At 36.5% G+C, this 12,199-nt stretch overlaps 1 protein-coding gene across 1 annotated transcript in view; it reads left to right on the top strand.

The window, feature by feature from the left end:
- LOC107093744 (glutamate receptor ionotropic, NMDA 3B-like) overlaps positions 1 to 12,199 on the top strand; it is a 145,542-nt gene that overhangs the window by 111,750 nt on the left and 21,593 nt on the right. Inside the window, exon 8 of the mRNA XM_015388989.1 lies at positions 2,882 to 2,997. Within this exon, the coding sequence (XP_015244475.1) occupies positions 2,882 to 2,997 (116 nt within the window). The remainder of the gene's footprint in view (positions 1 to 2,881; positions 2,998 to 12,199) is intronic.

The following is a 12,199-nucleotide window of genomic DNA, read 5'->3' as shown; positions in this document are numbered from 1 at the left end:
TGTGTGTGTGTGTGTGTGCCTGTGTGTGTATAGTGATGGCTACTTTTGGCAAAAAGAATCACAATGTCAAGCTGAAAATATGTTCATGTGGTTTCTTAAATAACAAACACACATGAGCTAACAATTCACTAGTTGGTAGACACTACACCAAACAAATATGTTTGTTTTCTTTTAGCTTAAGTTCTTAACACTTACCGCGTCAGTTTCTATTTCTGGCACAAACACAAATTGATGCTTACAGTACAGTTGAAAGTGGGCCAAAAGAGAGGAGAACCATGTTGCTTAGGATGTTAGCATCCTGAGCAAGATGAGTTCAATCTAATTTAGCTTATATTAGGCCTGAAAAATTAAATCACTTAGAAACATTGATAAAGAAGCAGTTTAGAAATAGCTGATTATCTTCATCATGTTTATTTTAATTTCACCAATATCAGCTTAAAGTACTGGTCAATGTTTTGCATATGTTTTCCAGTTGCATTTATAAAAACTGTGTATTGCTTGTTTTAAAAACACTATCAGGTCTTTTAGAACAAGACGTGCCTCACCTTGAAATGTTTTTAACATTATGAAAGCATCTTCATGTCTGACAAGAGTGACAGTGATTTCTTTCTAATAGTTTTTGACAATTTGCTGATATTCATGGCTAAATCATGAGATGTCTCTAGATGTTTATGTTTGCAAACCCTTTGCAAAGAGGCACTGACACTTTCCCACCATGTCTGCAAGGTTAATTGCTTTTATTTTTATTTTTTAACAAAGTTCTGTATTTAATGGCAGGAAAACAATATTGTTTTTTATTACCATTGTTGGGAAAATTCTGTACAATTATTACATATTAGTACAGCACTGGCAGAAACCGTATTTGTTATCATACTTACATTAGCTGGTTTTTATTATTTTTCAACCAAAGTTAATAAAAGCTACTCTGGAAGGTCCATAGAGCCACATAAAGCCGCAGGTTTCTTGCCTGTGGTTAAGCACTAAAACTGCTTAAATGAAAAAAAAAAATTAACATAACTACTTTAAAAGAATCTCTCTTTCCTCTATTTTTAAATATAGATATAACTTAAATAAATTGTTATATGAAGTATATGTTAACAATGTTGAAATGTATCTTAACGTTGGCATGAGCTGATGACTAGTTTAATTTGAACATTAATAAACAGCTAGTTATACATAACATATATTTCCAGTACATCTTTGATCCCTTTCTGGTTGTGAAGTTGATTTTTTTACATCCAAGTTATTTTGAGCTCACTGTACCTGAGCTTTACCATGACTTGTGCATTGGTTATTTCTGTATCCTAGTAGGGTAGTTAATTTGCTGGTTTTCAAGTTTTTTTGCCTAAAAGTTGGTTTCTCCAACTGCATGTTTGACAGTAAAGAAGGATAAAAGTGATCATTGTGAAATCTTTTAACTTTATTGAACCCGTAGATCAGTGCATAAGTTCTTCCTTCATCATCTTAAATTTTCAAATAAACTTTAGAGTAAGTTAGGTAGCAAACACTCTCTGAGTTTCAGAGCTTATTTCGTAACATCTGTCAGAGCTGCCTTCAAAAGCATCACAGAAAACTAGTGCAATAAACACAGAATGCAAGAATTTAAAAGCAAGTTCAGACCAGCTACATGCAGAACTGAAGACAGACGATGCTATAACTGTACATACACTTGTCAGAGGCACTGCCTGCTCCATAAAGCACAAGCAAAGATACTGAGATAGAGCATGTGCTGACTTTGTGATACCAGTGGGAAGATACAAAGTGCCTCTACAGAGAAAGAGGATGATGAAGGCGCTGTTTGTTTCCGTGCAAGGCAAAGCCGAATTGTTAGACACAGCAGTGCAGAGAGCCCAAGTCGGAGTGAAAATACTGTGTTGGCAGAACTACTGACCCCAATACTGCTCTCAAATCTTAGAGGGAAAATAAAATCCCAATCCTTCCTTGGCTACTTATGCAGTTTTACACATATGTAAAGGCTCAGAAAATAACTTGCATATTCTCCACCTATGCACAGGCTTAAAACATGCTTTTCTGGCTGCTGAGTTTTATGCATTAGGATACATGCACGCGCTCAAACACGGGCACACTTCATTCTTATTCCAAGGCCATGCATTGGGTAAATTCCGACCCTCTTTAGTCCCACGAGTTGTCTCTATCCTCTCTGCTCCTTGTGCCTTGTATTTGACAGGTCTAGACAGGGAAAAACAGACTTTCCATCTTTGCCAGGAAGGCAAAGACTTTGTAAAGTCAACCTTTTGTTTTGAGGCTTATGCCCTGAATAACAACAAGTTCCTGGAAATTTGATCAGGCCGATCTATTTTTTATTCCTTAATACACACTATCTGTATGTGTCCACGTAGATGTGCTTATTTATATTCATCCATCTTGCAGAGTTTGTGTGTGATGGGACTTTTAGTGAATAAGTGATGTCTTTCTTACATAAGCCACCATGTTTTTCAGACTGAGTATTTTGCCTCCAATGATTTAACCACAGCAAGCAGTGGTCAGCAGCGCAGTGACGGTTTGTAATTAGGGGTCAATTAGGGTCAATTGGATCGATATCACTGGAGCAGGAGAGTCTTCTGCAGAGTGTGTAATCCCTTATCAGTGGGTTGCAGAGTCTGTTGGTTTAGGTAATGATGTATGTGTTTACAAAGTGCATCGGAGCATGGTTAATCTAATCCTCCCTATAAATGACGAGCAAACATGACAGCCTCAAATTCAGGGAATCAGAGGTGTAGAAAACTTCATCTAGCATACTTTCCTATCTAGTTTTCTCACAGATTAGTGGTCTTCAATTAATCCCTCGCTGTCTCTGTCTCCCCCTGCTCTCCTTCTTCTTCTTGTTATGCTTGTGTGTGTGTGTGCGTTGGTGGTAAAGGACAGATCCTCCAGCCCTGGATGCATTCATCATGGATAAAGCCCTGCTTGACTTTGAGGTCTCCATCGATGCGGACTGCAAGCTGCTCACAGTGGGGAAGCCTTTTGCTATAGAAGGTACACACGCTGACAGACCCACACACTTGTTTATATGATTTTTTTAAAGGAATTTTTATTGACTTGCAGTCATGCACCCCTGGAGAGTTTTTTTTTTTTTTTGTTTTTTTCTGGCTTTGTTTTGCTCTTTTATTTTTCAAATCAGTTATTAGTGGTATGGCTTAAAAAAGCAAAGGTCTTATCTAAACCTTATTCATACTAGCTGATTGATCCTAATAAGGGACAAAGGCATTTTTTGATAGCTTGTAATCATTAAATAATTAAACCAGTGGAAACTTTCTTTTTGTACACATGACTTCAGGGTACCCTTATTAAAAAAGGACTGCTTTGACTGCAGCATCTCCTAAGTATGACTAAAACATCTAAACTCTTACATTTAGTTTTCAGTGTTCAGTTTTATGTTTTTCCATCTGCTGTGCAAATCATATAACACTGAAAGCATTTATATTCATATTATAAACGCTTTGAGTTGGTTAATTGTAGTTTTCTAATGTTCTTTTTTAAGGCTTGAAAAAATAAACAGCAACAACTTCACTGATTTTCCAAAATAAGAACAATTTACAAATAACAATTTATATTTCTCAGGGTTGGTGGATGTTCTTGTGGACCCAGATGCAGAGTAGAGGAGCCGGAGATGATTTCTTACAGATTTAATGAAAATTTTGATAAAACAAAAGCAAGTTATCCAGAAATAACAGGCAGGGAACAGAGAAATCGAAAACTAGGGGACACTCAGAAAACTAAAATAAGGAGTAAAGTAATAAAAACAATCCAGCACTGAGGAACTGCACAGGAGGTATATATATATATGGGAGACGGAACAAAGAATGGGCTAATTAGCTGATAGGGAGCAGGTGTGGATAGAAGTAATTAGAAGGGAGCTATGGGGAAAGGAGACTGGCACAAGGGGGCAACAGAGAGTAACTCAAAAAATACAACACTGCTTAAATATAACATAAAATGGAAAAGAAACAAATGACCAACAAAACAAAGAATGGCAAAAATCAAAGGGAACTGAAAACTTAAAAAGAAACTAAAACAAGAATTCCACAAAGGGGAAAATCATGACAATATTAGTTATTCTTAAATCTACCCATTCTGTGATTTATAATTATATACTCAGATGTATATATAAGTGGGCTGCCATGAAGCGTTTTAGAAAATATGAAAACAGGATTGGTCTGGAATATTTTAAGAAGTTTTAAGTATGTCTCCTCCGTAGGGTGGACTAGATCAGTCATAGGTAAAAAGAATGAAGAGCTGTGTCAGCCATAGGGGACTGGGAGTAGGGCCTGTCTTTAACTGATTTGACTACCAGAAGCACGATCCCTACTTTTAGCTCATTTCCACTTGTGCAATCAGAAATTTCTCCAGGTCTCCATTAGATAATATAATAAGGGAACCAAAAAAAATCTGTTTCTCTACTTAAATAGTCATCTTAATCATACTGAATAAAATAATTCTTGCAAAGACCTGCTGGAAAAATAGTTGTGTTTACATTCTTTCTGTTGTATCATGGGACATGCTCAAAAATATCGGCAAAATATGATATCACTGTTTTTATCTGTATTGTAGTTTTGTTGTTCTTTAGATAATGCGCTATATACTACACAGGTTCAATTAATAAAAAGGAATAATATACAAATATAATATGCAATTATATACAAATCCAAAGGCACATTATTTGCACCTAAACTAGGGATTGCATACAAGACACATCCTGACAAATATACTGTATGACTAAAAGGATTTAAATGCATTTATTCTTTTAGCAAAGGTGTTAATAGTCTTTTACACAATGCAGTTTCATACCATTTTAAAATAAGTGATAGAAATATCTAGAAATATAAATATGGAATAAAAATATATAAATGTAGAAATAAGTACGTTATGCTTGTGCAAATGAGCTCATGGTATGGATCATGCTACATCACCAGTACAGAGCAGATAGTGACAGGGCCAACCCCCCTCAACATCAAAAGAAGAATATTGAAGTTCTCGGTCATTTGTCCAGAATGCCTCAAGCTTTTTAGTTTGTCTTGGTGTGTCCCTCAGAGAAGGGACTCCAAGGCAAGCCTACATTAAGTTGTAAAGACGTACTATCTTAACGAGCAACATTTTGAACCTCAAATGAAATCAATCTTTGCCCACATGGACAAATTAAATGCCCTCTGTAAAACTGCTTCATGACCAGAAAACAAATATTGGGTTATTTAGCAACAATTGCAAGACTTTTAAACCAGAGTCAATGTGGCCAAGTGTGCGATAATTATTGTATGATGTATGATCAACAATTCAAAAAAACGTACAATAATTTGACCATTCTGTGAATATGTGGTTTTAATCACTGTTCATCAGAATGTCGCAACTTTCTGTCGTAGTTTTTCTGTGAACGCTGAAGGTATCTGTGTCTGGATATGGAAACAGATGCCACACAGTTGTCAAATGTAACCGGCAAGTGAAGAGTATGAGTTTGCCTCAGAACACCAGCCATGATTGGTTTAGTATTCTGCTGCGCTGTCCATTAGTGAGGAAAAGAGAAAAAAGAGGAAGAAGCCGAGCCTGCCACCACCCGATCCATATCAGTAGCATGATCTGTACCATCAGCTCATTTGCACATGTACTAACAGATATAGTTCCGGGTTTCCCTCAAATTGCCTTTGAAAAAAGAACCTAATTATGTTTTTCCCCTTACTAATAATAGTAAGTGTATTAAACTATAATGTGTCAAATGTTAATAATGTATTTACTTAGAAAAGAAATGCATTAAAATCTTTTCTGTTTTATCACTCGTCTGTGCCCAATCTGTGCCGGAAATGCCATCCAGGACCTTCAGGAGTTGGAGGAACTTTTTCTGCTTTGTATTCAAACATAAATCTAGTCTTTTTGAGTTTTTTTTTTCCCCTTTTGTGTTAACATTATAGTATATAGTGCCTAACCTAAATAAAGAAACAACTAAAATGTCCCCTAATCTGATGATGACATCAGAGAGGCTGTTAACCGGACATAATATAAAAAGCATCAACAGAAAAGTAATACATTTTTTCTTAAACTTGTGTATTGGCATTCTTTTGTGATTTAAGGATAGAAATAAGTACTTTTAGTACCATAATTACATTATGTATGGCGCCCTGGAGGAATATCTGTGCGCAAATGAGCTGATTGTATGGATTGTGCTACCGGTACGGATCGGTTTGTAACAGAACCTATTGCAGAGCCGGGCTGGAAAAAGAAATGAAAATAAGTGAATAAACGGAAGGGAAAGACGGAGAAAAGGTTAAGAAGAAGGCAGGGCAGAGTCAGAGTATGCAGCAATAACCACAGAGCTATCGGAAAGAGAGGAAAAGTCTAATCGTATGGTTAAGACTTGTTGCTGGTTCGGAGAGCAACGCTGTCTGCCAGTGCTGCAGCACAGATCCTGCAGCCGAAGTAACAATATAAAAAACAAAACAAAAACAAATAAAATAAAAAAAACACACAGAGAAAGGAAAAAAAATTTAAATGTTAACAAAACAAGGAAAACAAAGGAAAGACAAAGGAAGGGGAGTCTTTACATATTTATATTTCTACAGATTGTTTTTTTATTCAAATCTCCATTTTTGGCTATGAAAGTTTTCATGTTACAAAGATTACTTGTTTATAGATAATTTATTAAGCAAACATTACACATTATGCGACTATGGGTCTGCTGATGTATCCATTTGTTGCTGATGCCACAAAGCTGTTAGCGCTTGTTAGACGCTATGCAACACCGAAGTGACTGTAGCACATATATAAAATTGCTATTTTGGTTATGACAAGAGTATGATCATTTGATGTCTCTAGTACGATAATCCTACATTTCTCATTTGGCAACACTCCTAATGCAGTCATGGCATTATTATACTGAGGGTTGTTTTTTTGCGACCTTTGATGCGGAGGGCACAAAGTTACACAATAAGGATATTAAAATAATCAACAGCTATTTTTTTTTTGGTTATTACTATTAGGCTTTTGGAAAAGCTCAACATCAGCCAAAGTATAATTTTTGATTAACTCTAGACCACACAATTATAAACATGTTCTTCTACTTATTTCCATTAAAATCTATTGAAGCTGTTTGCTGTAAGACCTGTCTGCCTCAAAAACAGTTAAAGTTTATTTCAATCCTTATGAAAAACGATTCCGTCGCTGTAAAGATGGCAAATAAGTATCCACATTTTAAAAGATAGTTCTATCTCAAAGTAAAATCAGTTATGTGCAGCAAACTCACACAAAGATCAAAATCAAATGCTGTAGTTAGCAACATGACTGACAGGATAACAAGTGCGTGAGCTTATAATGCCCCGGGGCACTCAAACATCTAATATTAATCAGGCAACGTTAGGCAAGAAGACTTTGGACTTAATGATTTCTACTTCGACTAAAGGAAAACTAGCCACGAGGTCCATAAACAAATCCATCGCCAGACAGGAAATGCCTAATGACCCACTCAGGGGTTTAGTGTATGCAACTTCTTCCAGTGGACCACATGCATGTGTGAACGTGTATACGTTCGTTACTTTTGGTGTTTCTGTGTGTTCCAGTGTCATTCTAGCTTGACGGAGAGCATTTTCCTTTGAGACTTCAGGGGGGAGGACATTTTTCACAGGCGAGGTCGTTGCTTTTGTTCTATTTGACAATCGCAATGTGCTTCCTGGCATGAATAATAAAAAAGACCCTTAAATATAACCCATTTCCTTTCAATAACCGTTTTATACAACTGTCTTATGACTATGGCAATGAAAGTTCTGCTTTCTACCTTCTTTTTATATTTCCTCCAGCTACAAATTTTATAACAACCAACACTGTATTTAAAGTAGGGGGTACTACTGCAGGAACTTTCTCAATGAGACGGGTCGTTTTTCTGGGAGTATATTTAATGATGTGTGGGGTTTTAAGGGCAGGTTCAAAGGTCAAACCTGATTAGCAGGATGGAAAAATTAAGCTAGAACTCTAGCATGGTAGAAAGGTACAGAATGTTTGAATCCAGGCTGATCTATTGGGGTTTATCTTTGTTGTGGAAAGTTCTTAAAATGTATTTGATTACTTGAGAACTGAAGTTATATTTTTGTCATCTATCTGTAGAAATGTCTCGGTAGTTTGTAGATCTAAAATGTGTTCCTTCTCTTGCAGTGTTTGCATTGTCTATTTTCAAATGCAATAATGAAATCAGCTTAACCTAAAATGAATATAATTTAAAAACAGATAATTTCAGATGGGGGCATGATGTGTTGATTTTTGACATTTTTCAGTCTACAGTACTTCATGCTGTTATACATGAAAGTCCTATTGAAGATCTAAGTCTTGGTTCGACATGTCTGGTGGCAAAAAACATGATTCCTCCAAATGCATTTAATGAGCTGAGATCCATGTTTTCACACAGGTTCAGATTAATCTGGAACAGTTTCCTCCCCCTTGAATACATAAAATTATAATTTACTCAGTTTATCTTTGCCCTGTACAGAATATATAGGTAGGTAAAAACGTACCACTATTTGAATTTTGAAAGGATTTTTGAGGAATGACACAAAATCCTTCACTGTATAGAATAATCGATCCTTTCCTCAGTCAAGCATTAAAATTTGATTTTGTGCCCAGTTAAAAATATTAAACTCAAAACAGTGTACCTTGTAGTTCTTCCCTTAGTACGGCAATTAAGGGTTTGATGTGATTTCAGTTAAGTAAATTGTTTCGTTTTAATATTCTCATCAGCAGAGATATGTACACATGAGTAAATCGTACCACTTTAATAAATAAAAAGCTACAGATGACCTGCCAAATGAGATTATGTCCTCATCCCAATAAAAGTCAGGCTCTCTCTTTTACTCTACTAAATGAAAAGCTATTATTCAGAGTTTTACATTATTCTAGTCACATTCCATTTGCACTTATACTCCTTGTGAAGGTGACTTCGACCTGAAATTTCAGCTCACAGAACAAGTTTATTAAATATATCAAACCGTTAACTTCTAACCCCTCTCAGCTCAGTCACTTGAAGGTTCCTTCAGGGATGGAGTGAGTGTAGCGCTTATGTGTTTGTGTCAGTCTTCACATCGCTGAGACATGCAGATACTGCTAGTAAGGGTGACACGTGGGAGCAAACACTAACTTTGTTGCTTTTTCTCTGTCAGTCAGAACATAGCCTCAGAAAGACCCTGCTCCCACGTTCCCTCATGGGGTGTATGACTCTTCACTGGAGAATATCTACTCCTTTCTTTGCGCCACATCACAAAGCCTGTTAAGGTTGCTTCTATGATGGTTTTGATCTCAGCTGGAAAGCAGGTCTCATTGGTATGTAGAATGGGTCAGTTTTCTGCCTGCTTGATTCATATTCTCTGTGGAAATAGCAGGTGAAAGGAATCTACTGAGGCCATCAACGCTGCTTACCCTTATAGTCTGAGTTAGGACGATGGGAGTGAATACCTCAATAAATCTTAGTGGTTTAAGAAGAATGAGCAGGAAATGATCCAGACAGGAAATGGGAAAACACAAGGAGGAAAAAGCAGAGGGCAGCACATGAGATGGAAGAAGGTGGCAGAAAGAACAACAAAGGTGACAAAAATGTAGAAGTGGGAGTCAGGCATCAGAAGGAGATAGGGGGCTTTCATTTGCCCGCTGCCAGTTTGCGCCTTTCTGCACAGCGAGTGATAAAGGACCCAGCCAACAGAGTCCCCTAATCAAGACAACCTTTACCCCAAGCAGATGGACTAAGGTAGGGAGAAAAGAAGGAAAGGGAGGGAAAAGTAGGAGGAAAAGAAAGAGTAGAAAGTGTTATTCGGTCTATCTGAGGATTTATAAGGTGGTTTGTGGTCAGGAGATACAGAAAAGCAGAAGGATTGGGCTATGCAATTGCTACAGGCAAGGTGCTTTGCTGAAATCTGTTGGCTGCTTAACTGGAAAGAGATGCTGGAGTGTTGCTGTGTGTCTGTTTTCACAGAGAGCTGTTGCGAGATGTTTACGACAGCCTAGACACACCCCATTACTAATATTGCTGCTAAATATGGCTGGCTGCGTGTGTGTGGGGATCGGGTGTTTAGATGCGTTTGTGAATGTGTGCTTTTCTTTTGTACATAAGCGCTCAATTCAGGTTCAGTCAAGCAGGACGGAGTGTCTGAGGATGAAAATGAGGATGGCAGAGGACTTTGTGACTAGGACCAAGGCTGTCATTGGGCGGACAGCTCACGTCTGACGGTGGTGATACACAGACACCTTTTGTTCATTTCCGTGTCTGAAATTCCGAAGATCCTGATAAAAACAAGTGAAAACTGCACATTTTAAATATGATTTACAACACACACACACACACACAGACAGAAATGTTCCAAACATCCTGATTACAAATTAAATTCAAAATGAGTTTTTCTAAATTTTCTACATCGGAGTCTTTGTTTTTGAGTAGTTCTTGCTTAACCGACATTGATTTAAGATGGATAAGGTTTATATACATTCATACTGGAAGTTATTTAAAATGAGGGCAAACCAATGGATTTTTTAAATTCAATTTCAATAGAGGTTTTCAGACATAGACCTGAAGAAAGAGGGAGGAACCACACGCTTATAATAAACTCAAATGTAATTTCTGCATAAAGATATATTTTTATCAGGGCAATAACTCAATCTAGTTCTATGCAACAAGTATTTTAATTTCATTAAAATTTTCACTTTTTATTTTACCTCAAATCCATTTTGATTTTTTAAGTCTATAATGACTGGAACATTTTTCATTCTTTTATTTTGGGTGCATTGCTATAAGTTAGGAAAGTTAATCTATTGAAAAATCCATTAAAAATAAAATATTGCATCTAAGTGAATTCAGTAACCAAAGGAAATCAGAGAAGACAATCAGAGTGGCACTTCAGTCATAAAAATCTTGCAAGAGTGAGAACAGACAACCAACTTCCTTCCCTGTTCTAAACTAACAGGCAAATTAAGTTTGTATACGTCTCTCAAAGCAGAAGATGTGATAAAGGAAAAGCATACAAAGTAGACAGTAAGAGATCCTCGTCCTTGGAACAGATACCTAGAGGTGGTCAGCTTGCTGTTGGCATTGAGAGAAAGCAAAACAAACTCATCTCAAAGCAGTCGCTGATAAGAAGCAAATCTTTCAGAGAGACAGTGTGTTCTGGCACAAACGGTACAAATACTTCACAAGGGACATTTTGATGGACAATAACCTGACTTAGCACTCTAAAAAAGTGTGTGATAGCCCGAGGTCTGAAATTCTTTTAAGGCGCCGACCTAAATCTTGATGATGTCACAACAGGTTATCCAATCGGAATGCAAACTAGGGAACAGTGTAGCAAATCTAATATTTCAACTACTACAACACCTACCTTATTAACTTGTAATATTTTGACATCTAATTAAACATGCAAAAATACTTTTATTAGGTCCTTTAAACCGTTTTTGTCATGAGTTCCACCTGTTTGGATTTTCTAATAACTACCTCTTCTGTTTTGCATTTACAGTAGTTTTGTTCTTCTCAGTTCAATTTAATTTTGTGTTTTCCATTTTACAAGGTCTGCCTCCTTAAGATTGATTGTTTTGTTGGTCACAAGCAGCAAGATGAATAGTGCAAAATGATTCAAGTTGGGTATTACTGTATGTTACAACTGATTTAGTAGTAAGCCAACATCATACAATGTGCACAAGTTAACTTATTGTGATATTTAACAAAATATATATGCAATCCACCACACATTTTTTGTCATTGAATAGTCTTATAAGAATAATAAATTTCACAGTGTGAGAAGGTCATAACAGGAACCTAAATCTAAGTCTAAAACTGGAGTCATCATCACTGATGTCCCTTATAATGTGCACCCTTTTTATGTAATGCAAGGCAATTACATTATGATGAATGGTATAAAACGTATAAGCATCGATTTCATAAGGATAGAGTAATTAATTTCTACCATGAAATGAACATCTTTTCTAGTCTTTTTTTTGTTTTTTGTCCCTACTTAACCAGCAAATTTCACAGTTCAGTGTTTCTTAGACAGTCCATGTATGCTCCCAATGGGTTAAAAATGAGTTATCACATTAACTACCTTTCTCTGAGACACTTTCAGCATTTAGCATGTTGAGGTGAGCTAATCTTGTTTCAGTGCAAACAAAGGATCTGGACAATTAGTTTAATTTAGTTTATTTTCATATGAGAGCAAAACACACAATATCAAAG

Source organism: Cyprinodon variegatus, unplaced genomic scaffold (assembly GCF_000732505.1).
Source record: "Cyprinodon variegatus isolate N-32 unplaced genomic scaffold, C_variegatus-1.0 Scaffold444, whole genome shotgun sequence".
NCBI classification, from domain to species: domain Eukaryota; kingdom Metazoa; phylum Chordata; class Actinopteri; order Cyprinodontiformes; family Cyprinodontidae; genus Cyprinodon; species Cyprinodon variegatus.
This window is presented reverse-complemented; position numbering and strand designations above follow the sequence as displayed.